This window comes from Tyto alba, unplaced genomic scaffold (assembly GCF_018691265.1).
Source record: "Tyto alba isolate M040663 unplaced genomic scaffold, T.alba_DEE_v4.0 Super-Scaffold_8, whole genome shotgun sequence".
Classification (NCBI taxonomy): domain Eukaryota; kingdom Metazoa; phylum Chordata; class Aves; order Strigiformes; family Tytonidae; genus Tyto; species Tyto alba.
The window spans coordinates 367,528-387,568 of NW_024881329.1; the positions used below are offsets into that span (position 1 = coordinate 367,528).

The 20,041-nt window shown below is 41.2% G+C and overlaps 1 protein-coding gene across 2 annotated transcripts in view; it reads right to left on the minus strand.

Moving 5' to 3' along the window:
* The window catches only part of LRP5 (LDL receptor related protein 5), a 166,401-nt gene that overhangs the window by 31,496 nt on the left and 114,864 nt on the right, over window positions 1-20,041 (minus strand). For both annotated transcript variants that reach the window (XM_042785220.1, XM_042785219.1), the window contains exons 8-13: window positions 9,962-10,178; window positions 8,106-8,395; window positions 6,192-6,418; window positions 5,654-5,838; window positions 2,498-2,821; window positions 106-308 (exon numbers count right to left, since the gene is read on the minus strand). In XM_042785220.1, coding sequence (XP_042641154.1) covers window positions 106-308; window positions 2,498-2,821; window positions 5,654-5,838; window positions 6,192-6,418; window positions 8,106-8,395; window positions 9,962-10,178 — 1,446 coding nt within the window. The remainder of the gene's footprint in view (window positions 1-105; window positions 309-2,497; window positions 2,822-5,653; window positions 5,839-6,191; window positions 6,419-8,105; window positions 8,396-9,961; window positions 10,179-20,041) is intronic.

Sequence of the window (20,041 nt, forward strand, 5' to 3'; positions counted from 1 at the left end):
AAATCAGTGGTTCCTTGGTGCAGGGAACGGAAGGGAAAAGTCAAGCTTAAAGTATAAAGCATACAAAAAGACCAACACAAAACTGTATGTACCACGTAAACTTGCCTGAGTGCCATCATCTTTGGCCCTTTTTATAATATTCTGACGTCCATCAACCCAGTAGATCAATTTATCTAAGGGATCATAATCAATAGCCTTGACATTCCTTAGACCGTGCATAGGCAGGATGATATCTGGACTTTGCTGATCATCTGGTATCATCCGGCTGATTGCAGATTTCTGGCTGAACAACAGGAAACTGGCAGGGGCTGAAACAGGCCAAACAGAATGAGTAAGAAAATGCAACTCACATGGTCAAAAATACACCCCAGACAAAGAATATTTATGACAAATTCCCAGACAGGCAATTATATCCACAATGAAAACTAAGTTAATTAATAATTAGAGACTTCTGCTATTAAGTTGAAAATGTTTCTCTGTGTACTTCTGGAGGGTAAATGTGCATACGCTCACCCCGAAAGTATTTCCTTTTCATATTATAAAATAACTAGGCTCCTCATGTGGAATTTTAGTAACACCAGTGACAGTGGACAATACACAGTCACAAGTTTTCCTATATTATCATAGAACCATTTAGCTTGGAAAAGACCTAAGATCATTGAGCTCACCCATTAATCCAACACTGCCAAGTCCACCACTAAAGCATGCTCCTAAGTGCCACATGTACACTTCTTTTAAATACATCCTCAGATAGTGACTCAACCGCATTCAACCCTGGGCAGCCTGTTCCAGTGCTTGACAACCCTTTCATTGAAAAAATTTTTCCTAATATCCAATCCAAACCTTCCCTGGTGCAACTTGTGGCTGTTTCCTCTTGTCCTAATGTTTCCTGGGAAAAAAAGACTGACCCCCACCTCGCTACAACCTCCTTTCAGGTAGTTGCAGAGAGCAATAATGTCTCCCCTGAGCCTCCTTTTCTCCAGACTAAACACCCCCAGTTCCCTCAGCTGCTCCTCATAAGACTTGTGCTCCAGACCCTTCACCAGCTTCATTGCTCTTCTCTGGACACGCTCCAGCACCTCAATGTCTGTCTTGTAGTAAGGGGCCCAAAAGTAAACCCAATATTAGAGGTGTGGCCTCACCAGGGCCACGTACAGGGGGACGATCCCTTTCCTAGTCCTGCTGGCCACATTATTTCTGATTTAAACCAGGATGCCATTGGCCTCCTTGGCCACCTGGGCACACTGCTGGCTCATATTCAGCCAGATGTCAACCAACACCCCCAGGTCCTTTTCTGCCAGGAATCTTTCTGGCTGCTCTTCCCCAGGGCTGCGGCGTTGCCTGGGGTTGTTGTGACCCGAGGGCAGGACCCAGCACTGAGCCTTGGGGAACCTCACACAATTAGCCTTGGCCCATCGCTCCAGCCTGTCCAGATCCCTCTGTAGAGCCTTCCTATGCTCAAGCAGATCAATGCTCCCACCCAGCTTGGTGTCATCTGTACTTACTGAGAGTGCACTTGATCCCTTCATCCAGATTATGATAAAGGTATTAAACAGAACCAACCCCAGCACTGAGCCCTGGGAAACACCACTTGTGACCAGCCGCCAATTGGATTGAACTCCATTCACCACCGCTCTTTGAGCCTGGCCCATCCAGCCAGTTTTTACCCAGCAAATACTACGCCTGTCCAAGCCATGAGCAGCCAGTTTCTTCAGAAGAATGTCGTGGGAGATGGTGTCAAAGGTTTTACTAAAGTTCAGGTAAACAACATCCACAGCCTTCCCCTCATCCACTGAGTGGGTCATCTTGTCATAGAAGGAGATCAGTCAAGCAGGACCTACCTTTCATAAACCCATCCTTTCATCCTGTTAAAATTTTCTTATATGCTACTGAGCCAGGATGCCTGAAGGTTTGTTGGTTTATTATTCACAAGTCAACAGTCCACCTTCTATTCATCTGCTATTTTTACTAGAAACTTAAATTTCTATTGGACAATCAGTGAACTGGTAGGCTCATAATATCACATACAGGGGGAACACAAACTTATATGAATTTCAAGTGTATGTGCACATTGCACAGACTACTTAGGAGGCTGCATTACTGTATGTTGTTTTTGCTGACTTCATGAAACACTTAAAAGAAAAAGACATTTTTTTGTTTAGAATTTCTCTTCCATCCACCTACACACTTAGGTAAGGACTGGGAAAGCTTCAATCACATAGCTGAATTGCCTAGAAAGCACTTCTAGTAAAACAAGAAAGACCAGATTTGACAGAGCTGTTCTTTCTAAGGTTTGAACTACAAAACTTCAGCCCTAATTCATGTCATAAAAATGGATACAAAACTCTGTATTTTGTCCTCATATTAAGTATCATCTTTAAAGCCAGATCCTTTGAAATGGACTTGTGAAATCCCTTCCCTTTCTATACTGAAAGGGATCACAAGCACCTGGGAGCCACAAGCACTGAAGAATATAGTAGCAAACAAGAAGGCTTACAACTACAGTTCCTGCTGTTGGGATCCAACGTATAATGAGCGGCACAGCCACACCTAAATCCATTTGGTATGGCGAGGCACAAGTGACCACAGTAGCCATTATTTTGCACACAATCATTCAAGCCATCCTGACGTGAAGAATGGAACACCAATATATCCATCACAAAATCCAGATGGCCCTGAATAAGCGTCCTGTTCTTCCCACTGGTCTTGTCTGCTCTTTCTATGCTGTGAAGATTCCAGTCTGTCCAGTAGATGTAGTCACTGTATTGGGTTAATCCAAATGGATGAGGTAGATCATCTGCTATGATTTCTCGTTCTTGTCCTGCAAAAACAAGTATAGTCAACTAAATGACAATTCCAAAGCCATGATACAAAGACTGTGACTGGCATCAAGAAAAAGTTTTTTCTTCCTTTTTAAAATAAAACCTCATTTCCCAAGTCAGCATCAGGGGATTTGTTATTAAGCAGTATCTGCTCGAAAGGTAACTTGAACACTTGCATTCAAAAACCTTATCCTGACATCCTCTTGCCTATAGAGCAATTTGAAATGGTGTCAGTGTATTGTCATTTAAATAAATACTACTACTTTAAATAAATACTACTCTATATGTCTCATGCTTCTCATCCCAAATAGATATTGGAAAACATATTCAAGCATACTATCAGCCCCAGGAATCACTTAGGTCAATGAAAACCACAATTAATATGCATGAAGGCAACAACATACAATAAAAAACTTGAGATTCACAGAGAAACAGCTATGAGAAATTATGTTGTTTCACTCAAGAAACACAAATCTTTTGCAGTGCAATTTAACATACACCTACCCCAAGAGATTAGGAAACCATTTGTTTGGCAGAAATCCCAATACTCCCACACACAGTGGCTCAGTTAGCAACATTCACAACAGATTTAACACCTTCTAGAGCATTAGATGGTCTGCCAGATATGCACTACTACAGTAGATAGTCTTACTGTAAGTCACCTTCCCAAACATTTTCAAGCATAAACCTCTATGAATCTTTGACACTTTACATCAAATGAAGATGTAGTATCATCTCCGTCAGCACCATCAGCACCATTTCCTCCTGCCTCAAATGTCCAGTGTTAGATTTTACAGAACACCTCATTTTAGTTCCCCTACCCTACTTTCCATCATGTCCTTTCCCATTTGTCCAAGACTGAGGAAGGAATGAAATCCCCAAAAACTAGAACATGAAGCCATTTCTCTGCAAACCACCAGAACTAAATATAGATGCAACCTTCCCAACTATTTTTGGGCATCTGAAGTGTCCAAGTTAGGAACACAGGTATCCTGCACACTCTCAGGTACTTCTTAGAGCAATTCTGGTCCACAGTGACGAATTCAGTGGATAGGCTCTTTTAAAGGAAGCAGATAAGCAGACTAATTGAATTTTGATAGTCAATGGATGGAGGAAAATCTCCCCAAAAAGTGATTTTTTCCTGATGGGTAATGTTTATAATGTCCAAGATTAAGCTGGAACAGCATTCATTCATCCACCTAAGTATGCTTTATTCATTGCTGGTAGGGTACACATTTCTATCAGCAACACTCATTCAGATCGCTCCTAACAAGGAGACCGTCACTGCGTAACACAGGCCAAGTCTAGTAACATTTTCTTAAGCAATGAACCTACCTGATAGAAGTCTAACAGAGTCTTTATAATCTACTAACGAAAAAGACATCATACAACATTGTTAGCTTCAGCATTCATCCTTCTACTTTCTCACCACAAATACATGTTAACAGTAGGTTCAGGTTTAGAACCAATTTAATTTATCACAGACTATTTCAACATTGTGTTTCTTCTCAATGCCACAACCAGTTTCTAGTTCAAGCTTCCCCCACCTATTTTGTTTCTCTAAGTGTAATGCAGAAGCTTAGTGAGAGCTTTGATAGATCATGAACTCTGGATGGAAAAATCCCAACTCTAGATTAAGGAACAATCTTACGGCAATTTCTAAACAGTAACTTCCATTCAGTAGCTGTTATCACAAAGCAACATATATAAGAAATGCAAAATCAGTGATAGCCTTGGAATCCAAAACTGCATCACTCTGTTTTCCTGAGCTTAGCTGAATCTCTGTATTCAATTGATGTGCACACACAATAAATAGCACCTTAAAAAAAAAATCTCACTCTAATGGTAGCTTTTCACAGATTAAAAAAACCCCATAGTTGCAGGGAAATTACACATATGGCCAATCATAGCATTTCTGTAACCATCCTGTATGAGCCTGCTTAAATACTGTATGTTCTGCCACATAAACTTTGACTTTTACATTGGAATCCCAGCAGCATTAATTCCCATCTCACAAAGTCCTCTCCTTGGAAACGGAACAGGGATACGATGTCAGGTCAGGAACTTCCGGATTCCATTTCTGATCCTATCACTGATTCACTGTGTGGCATTTGGAACTTACTTAAGCTCTCTTGTCTCAAAAAGGAATTCGTATCTGCCTCGGATAAACCCTGAAGACCATTTAATATTTACAGAACATCTGGACGATACAAAACCGCTATGTCAGCTGCAGAAAATAAAACTCCCTTCTTTTATCCAGTTAGTTATCATGCCAGTATCAATGTGAAAGTTTAGTAAATCTTAGCACACCCCTTGTATAGATAAACAAAATTCCAATGAAAGATATGAAAATGTGTGAAGTTGTGTACAAACTGTGTTTTGATAGGCTGCAGAAGTAGCTGCACAACCCTGCAGACTTCAGGAAATGCAAGCAGTATCTTGGTTCTGAACTAATACAACTAGTCTGAAGCTGGGAACAGAGATAATACTTCAGCAGAAAATTAGTGTCCAGACTGAAAAGTTAGGGGTGGTTAACAGTGAACCTACAAGTGGTCCTCCCTTTGAGAAACTCGGAGGTCATCTCTGCTTCAGTAAAATACAGGCAGTTTCATATCAACACAGAGAAAAGACACCACATTTCACCATCATTATAAATCATCATATGGTTATTAATTTAGGAAGTTTTTTTAAATCCCATTAAACATTTAACTCTCCATTTCCTCTTATACGAAAAATACACACAGAGATTTAATATCAATTATATTACTCCAATTTCATCTATGATCAGTACATACTTCTGTAATCACTGGTGTAATAGAATACTAGATTACCTAGCATATTTGATGACTCAATCATGCTTGTGTCTAAGTCTGTCCAATATAGCCTTTGATCTGCATAATCAATAGTGAGGTCATTGGCACGACCCACTTTATCCACCAAAGTGATGCTGTTTGTTCCATCCATATATGCTCGAACAATTCTAGGCTTACCTCCCCACTCAGTCCAGTACATGTATCTGCAATGAGAAGTAGAACAAAACCAGTAGATCAGCTAGGTAAGATTGTATTTAGCTGCATGCTTTGATTTTTCTAAATTTATTTTCAGTTCTTTAAAAAAACAAACCAAACCTAACCAAAAAAAACCCCAATAACCCATGTGGTTATGTGCAGTATTACAATACTCCTTTTTTAGAAAAAGGCAGAAAAATACCATTGGCAATTTTAAATTTTTCATTGTAACCCACAGGGTTGTGGACCGTTTATCATCTTTTCAAAGACCCTGAAGAAATAGAGCTATATAAACTGACAATTAACTTCTCGCATACAGGAACAGGCACACAAAGCTTTGAAAAACAACACTGTCCCTTACCCTTTGGTAGGATCAAGAGCCAGAGACCTTGGGTTGTCCAAGTCCTTCCACACAAGGACCTGCCTATACTGTCCATCCAGGCGGGCTACTTCAATGCGATTGGTTCCAGTATCTGCCCAGTATAGGTTCTTTCCCATCCAGTCTACAGCCATTCCCTCAGGATAATCTAGCCCAAACTCAATCACATGTTCAACAGAGCTCCCATTCATAAAAGCTCGGCTTATGGTCTGAAAAACAATATTGTGTATAAATATTACAGCATTTACAAATGTTCCCCTCAAATAAAAAGAAGTAATTATTGTGAAGTTTAGTTTATAAAAAGAAATTAGTAAAAAAAAAATCAGCCAGTGCTACATTTTTAAAAATAAATTTCTATTGTCAAAAAAGATATAGCAATTCACAGGATAAGACGACCAAATTTTCAAAAATCTAGTAGTTTCTGATGACCCCTCCAAGACATCGTAGAAGGATATGATTTTAAGAAAGCACCATGTATCTGCAGATTCTTCCTTGTCCCCTCTCCCTCTCTTTTATTTGCACACAAAAAGTTGTTGTATTTTTTAAAAAATTACTTAATTTGCTATAATCTTTTAAGACTCAGAAACACATCTCAATTCAGAGAAATCTGAATTAAATTGTTTCTCATGATTAGTCACCTGGAGTAAGTTTGCTGATCCCATGATGATCATGGAAGTGGTGCTCACCAAAGTAAAGGGAGATGACTATGGGCTCTGAAGTTATACTACCTGCTGCTAAACTGCAGGAGGTGAGAACAAAGGGGGGAATGAAAACCCAGATGTGCTGAAACATACGCTGATATATTTGTGAAAATACAGTATGCTGAATAATTCAGGAGGCCACAAAGAAATGAAATGTTTTCCAGTTCTGCATCAAGTGAGACTGCAATCTATGCACCAACAGAGCTGAAAGTAATGTATTTTCCACGACCATAACTCCAGCTCTCCACGTGCTTGCATGAGATTTATTTAGTAACTGTGTCGGCAGTATGCTAATTTATTACATTGGCACTGTTCCTGAAGGACAAGTATCTACACCACAAGCAGCACTGTTAATGCTGAAGCACAACCCTCATTAGTCTTCACGGAGAGGCTATGGAAACTGCACGGGCCCTGCAGTCACTAGCACTGAGCTTTTCCCTATTATGGCTTAGGCACACTGGCAAGGAAACTTTGATTGCTCTTGGAAAACCTGTAAAAAGGCTAAACAGAGGAGTTCAGTTCCAGCGAAGTGAATCTGTCATTTTCTACCATTACTTAATTCACTTCAAAAAGCAAAGTAACACTGATGAACAGCACAACACGCACTTCAGCATGCACCTGGGTGTGGCCTAAACTTGTCACACGAATTGTCGAACTCCTGGGGAACACACTGAGATGGAACTGGGGGCAGGTGGGGGCTTAACACAGTGTGAGGGGGACTGGACAAGTTCCCTGGCCTTTTCTGTGCCAAGCTGGAGCCACAGACTAACAGCAGTCAATCCAAAGTTCACTTGCCAAATGTTAGTATTGAACAAGATTGTCTTCCAAGTCAAAACTGGAAGAGGATAGAAAGCTCCACGAATTGCCAAGCTCGATGTTTAAATTACTCTACTCTGTGACATGAAAACAGCTTTTCTAGAATAGATACTTATATGGATGCAACACATGCAGCATCCAAGACTTAGGTATTCGGTATGAGCAGACACCACTTTTGATTTTTATTTGAAGCAGGAAGATGCCTGTCACCCAACTGGGCGTTCAGCAGTGCAACTGTCTTCATCTCCAAGAGTCTCCCTGGATGCAATTCAGTGACAACATTAGCAACTGCAGGACAGATCATGTAACAGAGACCTTTGTTAGATCAAAGTAACTGCTCTGTGGCTTTATATTCAGGGAATTCACACATCAGTAATACCTTCAAACTAACATCAGTCCAATAGATTCTGTTATCAGAGACATCAAAATCCAGAGCAGATGCTTCCTTGACTCCAGTAAGAGGAATAGCAACATCATTATTATTGGTTTCAAGGGAAATCCTATGAATTGCTGCTCTGCTTGTGAAAACTAAGAAAGCTTCAGGAATGATGCAAGTCTTCATGTCACTCAACAGCTCAAGGCCAATGGGACAGGCACACCTGGCCTCCTGGGGTGTAAAGAAACACAGATGGCTGCAGCCTCCGTTGTTCGCTGCACATGAATTAGTTCCTTAAAAAAAAAAAAACAAAACAACAAAACAAAATAGATATTGGTGCATTGTGGAGGTAGGGAGGAAAGGGGAGTGGGGGAAGGCTGAGTGGAAACGCAGTACAATTATAATTTTTCAAAATAACTTAATGCTATGAGTTGTCAACAAGGTAATTCTAAAAAATATATTCAAAACTGTTTCTTTCCTTCTACTCAAGGATTAGGAAGCTGGTCCTATTCCTCGATTAGTATAAACAACAGCTACAAACATATCCTACTAGTTTCCCCAAAGATTAAATACCTTCACTAAAGGCAGGTAACTACATACATGTTCAATTTGGTTATTTTTGGCCAAGTACTCCACTCTTTGAAACCACCATTTTTACAGATGCTCAGTGATACAAAATGGTGAGAAAAGAGATGGATAACTGCAGTTATTTCCCAGCCATTAATTTAAAGCTGAGAATATTCATTAGCAGAAGCAGTCCAACAAGATCACCACAATCTCACACATTTTTTCATGTGAACAACAATGACCAGATGAGGAGGTGATGTGGAGGGGAAAGTAAGGACCAAAAGATAAATGAGTGCCTTTCTCCATCTGCTGAAACCCAGTATTTAGGTATTTAAAGACTGTTACCACAAAAATAAATCTCCAAGATCAGTCTCAACCAGGTTTCTTTTAATTTTCCATTTTTAGTGAACACACATTTCATACTGATGCTGTAACTTGCAGCTAGAGGACTTGTTTATCTTCCAAGCAGAGCTTCCTGAAAGGCTGGAAATCCATGTACTGGCAGGGTGCAACTTGACAACCTGCTTTATGTGGTTCTGTTGTAACTATTTTCAGTAATTTTAATAGCTGACCAAGAAATCCATTTACTGCTATGCCCAGACTCCAGTGTTCCAGGTAGCAGACAGATCTGTGGTGAACACGCACCTCTCATGAGTTACTACTGAAGCCAGAAGGTTCTGTGACATACTCCTCTGCAGAATGCTAGCAGGGGACCTAAAACTCCAGCTGCACCTTTCAGCAGATGCAGTGGAAAAACATGGAACTCCAGCTGCTGATCCCATGCTAAGGGTAAGATTTAATTGTGAAGATTTAAGTACGATTTAGGTGTTAAAGTTAATATTGAAGTGCCATGTGCTTTGTGGCAACCTTGTAATGGCCATTAACTCTGCTTATGCCACCCAACATAGTAAAAAGCATTCTGCTAACTGAACATCACTGGGACTTTGTTCTGGAAGAAAAGAGCAACAGAAAATGGAGAAAGTCTGTGACTACCTGAAGTAATGATTCCCATAGATTGGAGGCAGGAATAAAATTCTCCTCACAAAAAGTCAAAGAGTGTAGTGGAAGCTGTGTAAGACTTATGTCAAATGTCACTAACAACTGGAAGCCCATACCTCATGTGCAACACTGTATTTTCCCAACTTTACAAACAATAAGTGCACTTTTCCCTTCAAATGATTCAAATATATGAGACCACAGTCATTCTCATTACAAGCAATCAATAGTTGCTTAATGAAAGCAAGCCCATCTAGAAACTCCTACAGATCCATTGTATGATTGCTCATGCTTACCAAATACTTTGGTAACACTTGTTGCTTTAAGGCCCATTAAATCTGGCAGCTGATCAATAATGATGTCTCTGCTAGCCTTTATCTTGTGAACTCTTTCAATGCTTCGTCTCTGCCAGTCAGTCCAGTAGATGTAATCTCCCAGCAGCGTGAACCCAAATATATGTGGAAGCTTATCTTCTAGGAGGGTTTTCCTCATTGTTCCATCAACATTTATGACCTGTGGGATGCATGAGAAAAAAGGAAAAATAATCTTCTCTAATGCCAGTACAATCAAAATGGCAGTATCGATCATAGACAGCTCCTGTATTTTTTAATGCAGAGAAAGCAAAATAGTACTGGAGATGGGATAAGCCCCACAGTATGCTACTGGTTAATTATTTCATAACCAATTATTGCAATGATCTTGTGCTACCCCACTTTGCTTGGCATAAGAGATTCATATAGTCTGACCCTGATCAATAATCACTGGGCAAGACAGGAAATTAAAATGTCCACATACAATTCCCCATGCCACACACTTGAAGTCACCTCCATCTACTTCACAAACTGCAGTAATCTTTTCAATCATCCAGACATCTCTTATCCATGTCAAAGAGTGTATATAAGACCCAGGTAAAATATTTATGTAACAAATCCCCAGACACCTTCCCACTTTACTTGTTGCAATTGGTAGATGCAATGTAACTACGATATTTTTAAAGTGCTACTTGAACATTTATGCTGTGAGCAGCATCAAGTTCAGTATCATATTAAGACCACAACTTAAGACAACTTATTTTCCAATGTAATTCAATCAAATCTCCATCTGTTGCTAGAAATGCCTCCCAGGTGGACAACTGCTCTGCTTTAATTTAGGCTACCATGGCTTGTGATTGAGGTTTTAAATAGTCTCCTCTTTACTGTTATTTGGAAATTATTTGTTTATTCAGACTCAAAATACTAAACCTGTACCTTAACCTGTAGGTTAATTGTGATTAAGTTGTCTTTACCATGCAATTCTTCTATATGCGTGTGATTTAAAGACAGCTATGGTTATTTGAACACTGCATTGCCCTGACTTTTGAATTGCTAAGTGTTTAAGTAATATTTATTTCTTATTAAAAATGTCTATAACTTAAATGCAATATAATATTAAACCATTAAATGCCTAACAATATTGTGGGCACTCAAAATCAACCATCAGTTTTATCACAATTTAATACACATATTATAAAACAGTAAGTTATAAGGCTCTGTGCATACACGGTAAGCAGCAGAAGCACCTACAATTTCATTCTGTAACGTGACCAATGACAATCACCACACCTTACTATATTAGCACATGAATTTCAGTTATGTTCATGAACAGCCATGGTAGATACCCAAATAAATTCAAAAATGAAATCTCCACTTTGAAACCTTATAATACTTCACAAATTTGTGAAAACAACATGCATTTCTTCCATGACATAGTTAATTTGGGCTCAGCATTTCCCCTTTAGAGAAATAAATAAATTTCCCCAATTTTACTATAATCTGAAAAAAAAAGTTAGATGCTAACAGAGCGTATTGGGTTTGTGCGGCCAGGCTTTGGCAGTGGGGGGCTACGGGGGTGGTTTCTGTGAGAGGCTGCTGGAAGCTTCCCCCGGGGCCGACAGGGCCGATGCCAGCCGGCTCCAGGACGGGCCTGCCGCTGGCCAAGGCCGAGCCCCTCGAGGACAGGGGTAGCACCCCTGGGGTAATGTATTTAAGGCGGGGAAAAGAACCTGAGCAATGAGAGCTCTTCAGACAGAGAGAAGGGTGAGAACACGTGAGAGAAACGGCTCTGCAGCCACCCAGGTCAGTGAAGCAGGAGGGGCAGGAGGTGCTCCAGGCGCCAGAGCAGATTCCCCCGCGGCCCGTGGTGCAGAGCACGGGGAGGCAGGCTGTGCCCGGCACCCAGGGAGGTCAAGGGGGGAGCAGATTCCACCCGCAGCCCGGGGGGGACCCCACGCCGGAGCAGGGGGATGTGCCCCGAGGAAGCTGTGACCCCGTGGGAAGCCCCCGCGGGAGCAGGCTCCTGGCAGGACCTGTGCCCCCGTGCAGAGAGGAGCCCACGCTGCAGCAGGTTTGCTGGCAGGACCGGTGACCCCATGGGGACCCACGCTGGAGCAGCCTGTTCCTGAGGGACTGCACCCCGTGGGAGGGACCCACGCTGGAGCAGCCTGTTCCTGAGGGACTGCACCCCATGGGAGGGACCCACGCTGGAGCACTCGGTGAAAAGCTGCAGCTCGTGGGAAGGACCCGCACTGGAGAAGTTTGTAGAAGACTGTCTCCCGTGGGAGGGAGCCCACGCTGGAGCAGGGGAAGAGTGTGAGGAGTCGAGTCCTCCCCCTGAGGAGGAAGGAGCGGCAGAGGCAATGGGTGATGATCTGACCACAACCCCCATCCCCTGCCCCCCTGTGCTGCTGGGGGGGAGGAGGGAGAGAAATGGGGACCAAAGCTGAGCCTGGGAAGAAGGGAGGGGTGAGGGGGAGGTGTTTTAAGATTTGGTTTATTTCTCATTACCCTGCTCTGATTTGATTGGAAATATATGAAATTAATTTCTCCAAGTCAAGTCTGTTTTGCCCGTGATGGTAACTGGTGAGTGATCTCTCCCTGTCCTTACCTCAACCTGTGAACCTTTTGTTATATTCCCTCTCCCCTGTCCAACTGAGGAGGGGAGTGATAGAGCAGCTTTGGGGGGGCACCTGGCGTCCAGGCAAGGTCAACCCAATACAACCATGTGGGACACGCACTAGATCTTCCACCCATCGCCAGCCAAACAGCAGAGGTGATCATTTACCGCATCCTATATTTATGTATACTATATACAAAAATCATCACTGTAACACAGTCTGTCTTGCAGAGTGCAGAGGTCTTCAACTGCAGAGAAAAACAACTTCATGAGAACTTTAAGACTATCTAGCAGCTTATGTGAATTTGAACACATGCTACAACATAAACCTCTGGATTCCTTCCAGACAAAAAGCCTCCTGCTGGAGACAGTTAAAAATAGTACTAGCATTCCTGCAAACTAAGTTTCAGGGAGTTTTGTATCAGCCCACAGACCTATGATTCTTCTACTGCTTGATGAAGTAGCAGAGAATGAAGATTAATATTTTTTTTTATTTTATTCTGTTAGGCTAAATAGAAAACATTTTTTCAAAAGGCTACATCTGCAGTTAAAAGCCAAATGGTTCTGCAATTATCTCATTACATCATGTCCAGGCAAACCCCAAATGCTCACTTATTTAAAACAGTATCAATCCCACAGGCAATACTGAGGGTTCAAAAGTTCATCACGCATACTCAGGTGCTGGAGCCAAACTGGTGCCACACTAAGTAAACAAGACACCATTTCCTCTACAACAATGCATCAGCACCATGATGATCAGATTACCACATTTCCAACTACTTTTACAGATACAGACAGTGAAAGTATAATTCAAATACTAGAGCTGCTGACTAAAATACACCAGACGAAGACTGGATCCAACGCTGCAGAAACACGTATTATTTAAAGCCATGCGCATGTGTGGATGTTGCAGATGACACCAAGCTGTTGAACCTCATGAACCTCATGACATTCAACAAGGCCAAGGGCAAGGTCCTGCACCTGGGTCAGGGAAATAAGGGATGGAACAGCCCTGCAGAGAAGGACTTGGGGGTACCAGTGGATGAAAAATTGGACGTGAGCTGGCAACGTGCTGTTGCAGCCCAGAACCCACCCGTGCCCTGGGCTGCAGCCAGAGCAGGGGGGGCAGCAGGGCCAGGGAGGGGATTCTCCCCCTCTGCTCCGCTCTGGGGAGACCCCCCTGCAGTGCTGGGGCCAGCTCGGGGGCCCCCAACAGCAGAAGGACACGGAGCTGCTCGAGCGGGGCCAGAGGAGGCCACGGAGATGCTGGGGGGGGCTGGAGCAGCTCCCCTGGGGGGCCGGGCTGAGAGAGTTGGGGGGGTTCAGCCTGGAGAGGAGAAGGCTCCGGGGAGACCTTACTGCTGCCTTCCTACATTATGTGGCTATTCAAGCACAGTGGGAATGGAGATCCAAAAATGTGGAATCAGAAAGCAATAAAATGTTTAATGGCTTGTATTTTGGCTAAGGCAGTGATGGAATAAGTGTTTGCTCTCTCCCAAGCATCCCTTGCCCAAACCTGTAGGCAGAACACCTATGAAACCAAGCAGGCTTCCTTTGGATGCAGGAGGTTAACTTTGAGGACTTTTTCTGTTTCTTGGGCAAGAGATCCCTCTTAGTGGTAGCAAATCCATGGCAATAGGTAGGAAATGCTAACTAAAAGTGTGACTATCCTCTAGTAGCAGCCAGGGCAAAGCTTGAAGAGTGAGCTGTCACATGCAGTTCAATACAGGTACACATACATAATCTTTACTTCAAATTTTGCTGCCATCCATCTTCCCAAAGATTCACCTCTGTTCTAGCATACTAACCGAAACCATGAGAATACAAAATAAATATCTACAAACAGGCCTCGTAATATGGCCAAACCCACAACTCCTTTCACTAAAATGGCACAGCTAATAAAAGACCATATTAACTCATCATTTAATATCAGAAATAGCGTGTGGCCTGCTGACTGCAGCCAAAGGGAAGCTGTTATGGTGCATTCCTTATCATTTAGCACAAATAAATTAGAATAGGTTTTTTTCTCTTCAGGGTTTTCATCCTCTTTCTACAACTGATAAATGAATGTCAACTTGGGTCAAAGGATAAATGCAACACTACATCTGCTGTGCTTTCCGTATGAAACTCTGAAAGCCCCCCTTGAACAGGGGCACACACTAAAAGCCCCTGATTAGTCTCTTAAGACTTCAATGACAAATCTCCTAATGAGGCATCACCAAGCTCAGCTAAGATCTGTTGTGGGCAAAATGAAATCAACATCAAACACCTTAATGAACTGAATTACACAAAAAACATCATAAGGTGATAAGGTGTGATTTATATTTTTTTTTAGATGCTGCTGCAGTATATGCAAAATGAGTTAACAAGTATTTCCAAATATAGCACTCAAAAGGTCTTGGCTGTTTGAAGAAGATTAAAGTAAAACAACGCAATTAAATTCTGCACATCATGTGATTCATTTAGTCAAGTTATATTTCAGGTGCATCTGTGACAAAAGCACTATTCAGCATACATATAGGATGTCTTTTGACAGAACAACAAAGAGAACTCTGGCACCTTGCTCCTATATTTAATTCATTAAGATAAAACAAAGTTTATTCAATTGTTACAGACAAAGCTGTAGTCAAATGGAAACCAATTCTTGGGCTGAGCTAAATCACTATGTGAGCAGTAAGCAGACATTGCAGGTTGGCAACAGTAAAATGACCTGGCTGCCACACTACGAGGTGACCCATGGGGCGGGCCTGTGGGTCTACGGCTCTTCTCTTGTGGATCCGGTCCTCTTCCCCTATGGAAGAGGAAAGCTACACTTTCTTTTGCGGTGAGGGTGACTGAGAACTGGAATAGGTTGCCCAGGGAGGTTGTGGAGTCTCTGTCCTTGGAGATATTCAAAATCCACCTGGTCATGGTCCCAGTCAGCTGGCTCTGGGCGGCCCTGTCTGAGCAGGAGGGTGACCTCCAGAGGTCCCTGCCAACCTCCACCAGCCCGTGAGGCTGTGAATGGCTTCTAACGATTCTCACCAGAAAACTCTAAAAATGCACCTCAGGTGAACAATGCCCAGTCTTCTTCGGCTGGAGAAAGAACTTGTGAGACAAATCATGAAGGTGTCAGTCAACAGGGAAAGAGACAAAAAAGAAATCGAGAGAAGTGGAAAACTCTGGAGGGTAAAGAAGCCTGCCCCAAAAAGAGAAGCGTGAAACAGCTGTGAGCAGTCTGTACCACAGTCTATATTCAGCTGAGTATGAGCCATTAACATTTCCAACAGCTGAAACACGGTCACCTTTCATCAATGCTTCAGGATAAAAGTGAACTTTTTTTTTTTTTTCTGGTCTGAAGGGGCTTAATGCCAGGCATATATTGGCAGACCCTGGCAAGCAGAAAAGAGAGTAACATTATAACAAACAGTACCAGAACCCACATATCAAAACAGGGTGGGGATGGACAGACAACAGACATATCTGGCCATTTTCCAGAAAAAGAGAATACTTGAGTCTCTTAGTAATCTGTTGCCTCAAAAACTTGAGTGAACACTGAAGAATTTAGAAAGCAGTTCCTCGTTGTTGTCAGTAATTTCTGTTTACCTTAACAATATTTAGGCTACTTGGTAAAACTGCCTCACAAATAAAATTCATCAGATTTCTACTGTCATTACATTTAATGGATTAATCCTACATCTACTATTGTGGCTCTTCTTTCAGAACATTCTCATTTCAGGTAAGTGTTGATGCAGATGTATGTTTTTATTATTATTTTTGAAACTCTCATATTGCTTAGGTGTTAGTGTTGGTTGCCAACTGAAAACCATCAGCACCCACTTACAATTAGAATAAGCTATGAACCAAAGAGCATGGAGAATGAATCTATACAACATAATGAGTGAAACACCCATAATGAACTGTGGATTTGCCATTTGCACATACACGTAGTGACATATCACCACCCTTTTCTTAAATATTCTTTTCCTTTCTTTAAGAGACATATCCTCATTTCTCCCTAAAAATGTCATTTTAGCTTACTGAGGATACACCGTGACAAGGTACTTCTCTATGGCTACACATATGGCTCATATTTTCACTCATAATACAAAACCTACTTTGAGATGCTCAGTAAAGAGAATTCCAAGGAGGATTACTGAACATCAAGTATACTTTTTTGGCATCTTTCCCTCACAAGTACCTTTGCAGCCTCCTAACACTAAGTGCTTTAGCTGGCAGTAATGGCAAACCATCCCTGCTGCCAGGCTCTACCTTGCAGACGTGGGGGTACGCTACAGCTGCCAGGGCAGCCAGGCCTGTCCTACAGACAGGCAAAGCAAAGCAGATGGTGTGTAACACCAAGGTAAAGCCACTGGTAAAACAGCTCGCACGCCAGCTTCTTCTGACAGTCTTACACACGCACAAAACCAACAATCTAGCAATGTTGCCTTCTTGATGGGATGCTCCAAAACTGTTCCAAATCCAATGACTGGCACATTTTATTCACCAAGTTGTTGTTTCATACAAACTAAAATCTACACTTGCAAATGAATGTAAGACAGCTAAGTAGTGACTTGTTTAAAAAAAAAGCCCACCCAACCACCTACAAAGATGCTAAATACAACACAGTATAAATTTACATTATGAAAAACAGTAGTTTATAGTAATCTCCCATTTTCTCTGGGAATAACAGAAACAAAATATATTCTTATCCTTATGCTCATATTATCACCATGTGAAGTGGTTATTTATTTGTATTGTTGACCTGTTCATATTTTTCCATATCAAATCACCACCATACCTGATTTTCTCCTAGGACTTCATAAAATCTTACTAGTTCCAGAAAGAATATCGCATTTTCAGACAGACTTTTCAAAACATGAGCATGTGTAATAAGCTCTAACAGATACTGATCAATGGATAAATTTCTTCTGGTTGGAAAGGTTGTGTTAACATGATTGTGATTTTGAACCTGCTTATGTTTTATAAACCTCATCTAGGAGCAGCTAATGTTCCCCATATGAGTTACATCAGCCTGACATTTCCAGAACTTTGTTCTGCTTACAGGATCAAAGGACTAAGGGTGCAGCTGGTCAATCCTGCAACTTATCTCTCATAGCAGGAACACAACGGCATGCTTTGAAACCACTTAAAATGGGAAAAGTTAAAACACAAATATTCTCAAAATAATTTATGGCAACTGGTGGCTAGACCCTAAAGCATAGAGGATCTACTGAATTAGTATTTCAGTTTTATTTTTAGGTAGACGTTGCTGATTTAATACATTTCAGGGAAATTTCAACTTCTGTAAATACTTTTTCATTCTGAAATGTTGACCACCATGAGTTAAGTTTAAAGGGGCATGCAATAACCCTGAAATTTAGCTAAAATCCATTATGAAAACAATATGCCTTTCTAACTTCTAGTTAACTAGTCTGGGAAAGGTGAAGAAGAATTTAAACATTTTACAATAATATTTTTTAAATGAACATATCTTAATTTTTCTCACTTCTCTCCTGATTTCCCTTTTCCTCAAACGGATTTGAATAGTGATGTAAGATCTTTACCCTCTCATTTTCAAATCCAAACACCTTCTCAACTCTATAGACAGCTAAAAGCCTGTGGAAATAGAATATCATATAAATATTTACTGTATTGTACTCCTGTTGATGAAATTGGGACTGCAAGCTCATTTAAAACCTATATGTACAATAGGGAGGAAAGCCAAACAAATTAAATAATAAACCTGATATGAGAAAAAATTTGTGGTAAATGTTTGAGTCCAAAAACAAATCAGCTATTTCAGTAGCCAAATAGAATCCCTTAAAAAGTCAGAAGGTTGTCAAGAATAACAGCTACACTTGTCCTTGAAGTAGAAAGTGGCACCAGTGATGGACAACCTTTCCAAAGAAACTTGCCTCCCATCCAATGTTACCGTGCTTATAACTTGCAATGAGATAAAAATTAAGCTAAATGTAGTGTTTAGTATTCCTATTTTTCTCCTTTTTGTTTGCTTACCCAAATATATTTGGGATTCAATTTTTTTTTTTTTAAATCATCTTTAATCTTATGGACAATGAGAGGTCTGTGAACAACTGATTGAGAAACACTGGTCTAGTCATGACATCCTCTTGTGGTCTTTCCATCTCTGTTTTACATACAATGCTAGGTCTCAGGCAGTCAACCTCTGTCCACAGTAAACTAAGATTAAGCCAGAAGTGTTTTGTCCAGTGTAGTGTGACCTCTTGCACAGAACTCAGCTTCTTAGTGTTGCCCTGGAGAATCATAACATTTTCATTTTCTTAACCTCACCACAGTGCAATTATCAGAAGCCGCTTGTAGCTCTTCACATCCTCTTCATACTGTGATAGGCACGTACAGTGCTTCAGACAGCCAAATGATGAATCCTTCATGCTCTAAGTCACCAGAAGCATCACATATGAAAATTCCATTGGAAGTCAAAGGTTAAAATCTCTAGATTACTTGACATGCCCATCTATTCATGGCACTACATTTTGAAGAATGGATGCTTTTATCCTCATTTAATAATGGATTAGTCAAGTCTCATGTACCTCCTTTAGTTATTCCTCAGAAATTGAATAAAAGTTGTCTCATTGAACAAGTATTTCTATCAAAGGGAGACAGATGAAATACTAATCTAATACAAATACAACCAAAGGCAGCAGGCATACAGTGCCTCCTTGGAGGAAGGTAATGAATGTCTAAACATACCTGTATGCATCTACAAATATTAGTTCAGTTCCTCATGTCATGAAGCCTTCTGGCCCAAGTAAACAGCAAATTCTGATCATGATTCCCTCATTTTTGTACCATTTAGAGAAACACTGCATTAGACTAATCCAATAAATCCAGTTTTACATATCACCATGCAGGGTGCATGTCAACAAAGCACAAGCAAAAGCCACACACAGAAACCTAAATAGGTTGTCCACAGTTAGCTGGAGCACCAACAGCTGTACAGAGTCCACACTAAGATACTGTGCTAACACAACTACATTGCTAGCTCCCGCAGAACTGAGCCAGGTACCTCAGCACAGCAAGCTCTAACACACTCTCAAAGCTGAAATGTATCTGCTGAAAGAACAGATTATGGCAAGACTCCTGTCTCGATAAGATGCCTGCACTCCACTGTCCCTTGGGATAAGCAATACTATCAATCCTATTTATTTGAGACACTATTAATATTAGTAAGTTATGCAAGTTAGAATTCAGAGAGTTTATGGACAAAATGTAGTTACCAGATGGTCTCCAATATCTGAAAATGGTTAAAAAGGCAAACACAAAATTTTTGGCCACCACAATCTCGATCTGTTTTCAAACAACGCTATCTTTCCTTCTCAGGCCAAAGCCTGGCAGGACAGACAGACCCTTAGAGGATGTTCTAAAGCTCAGCCCATTAGGTTCACCACAGGAAACCTAGTCCTGCAGAGCAGAAGGCCCTGTCT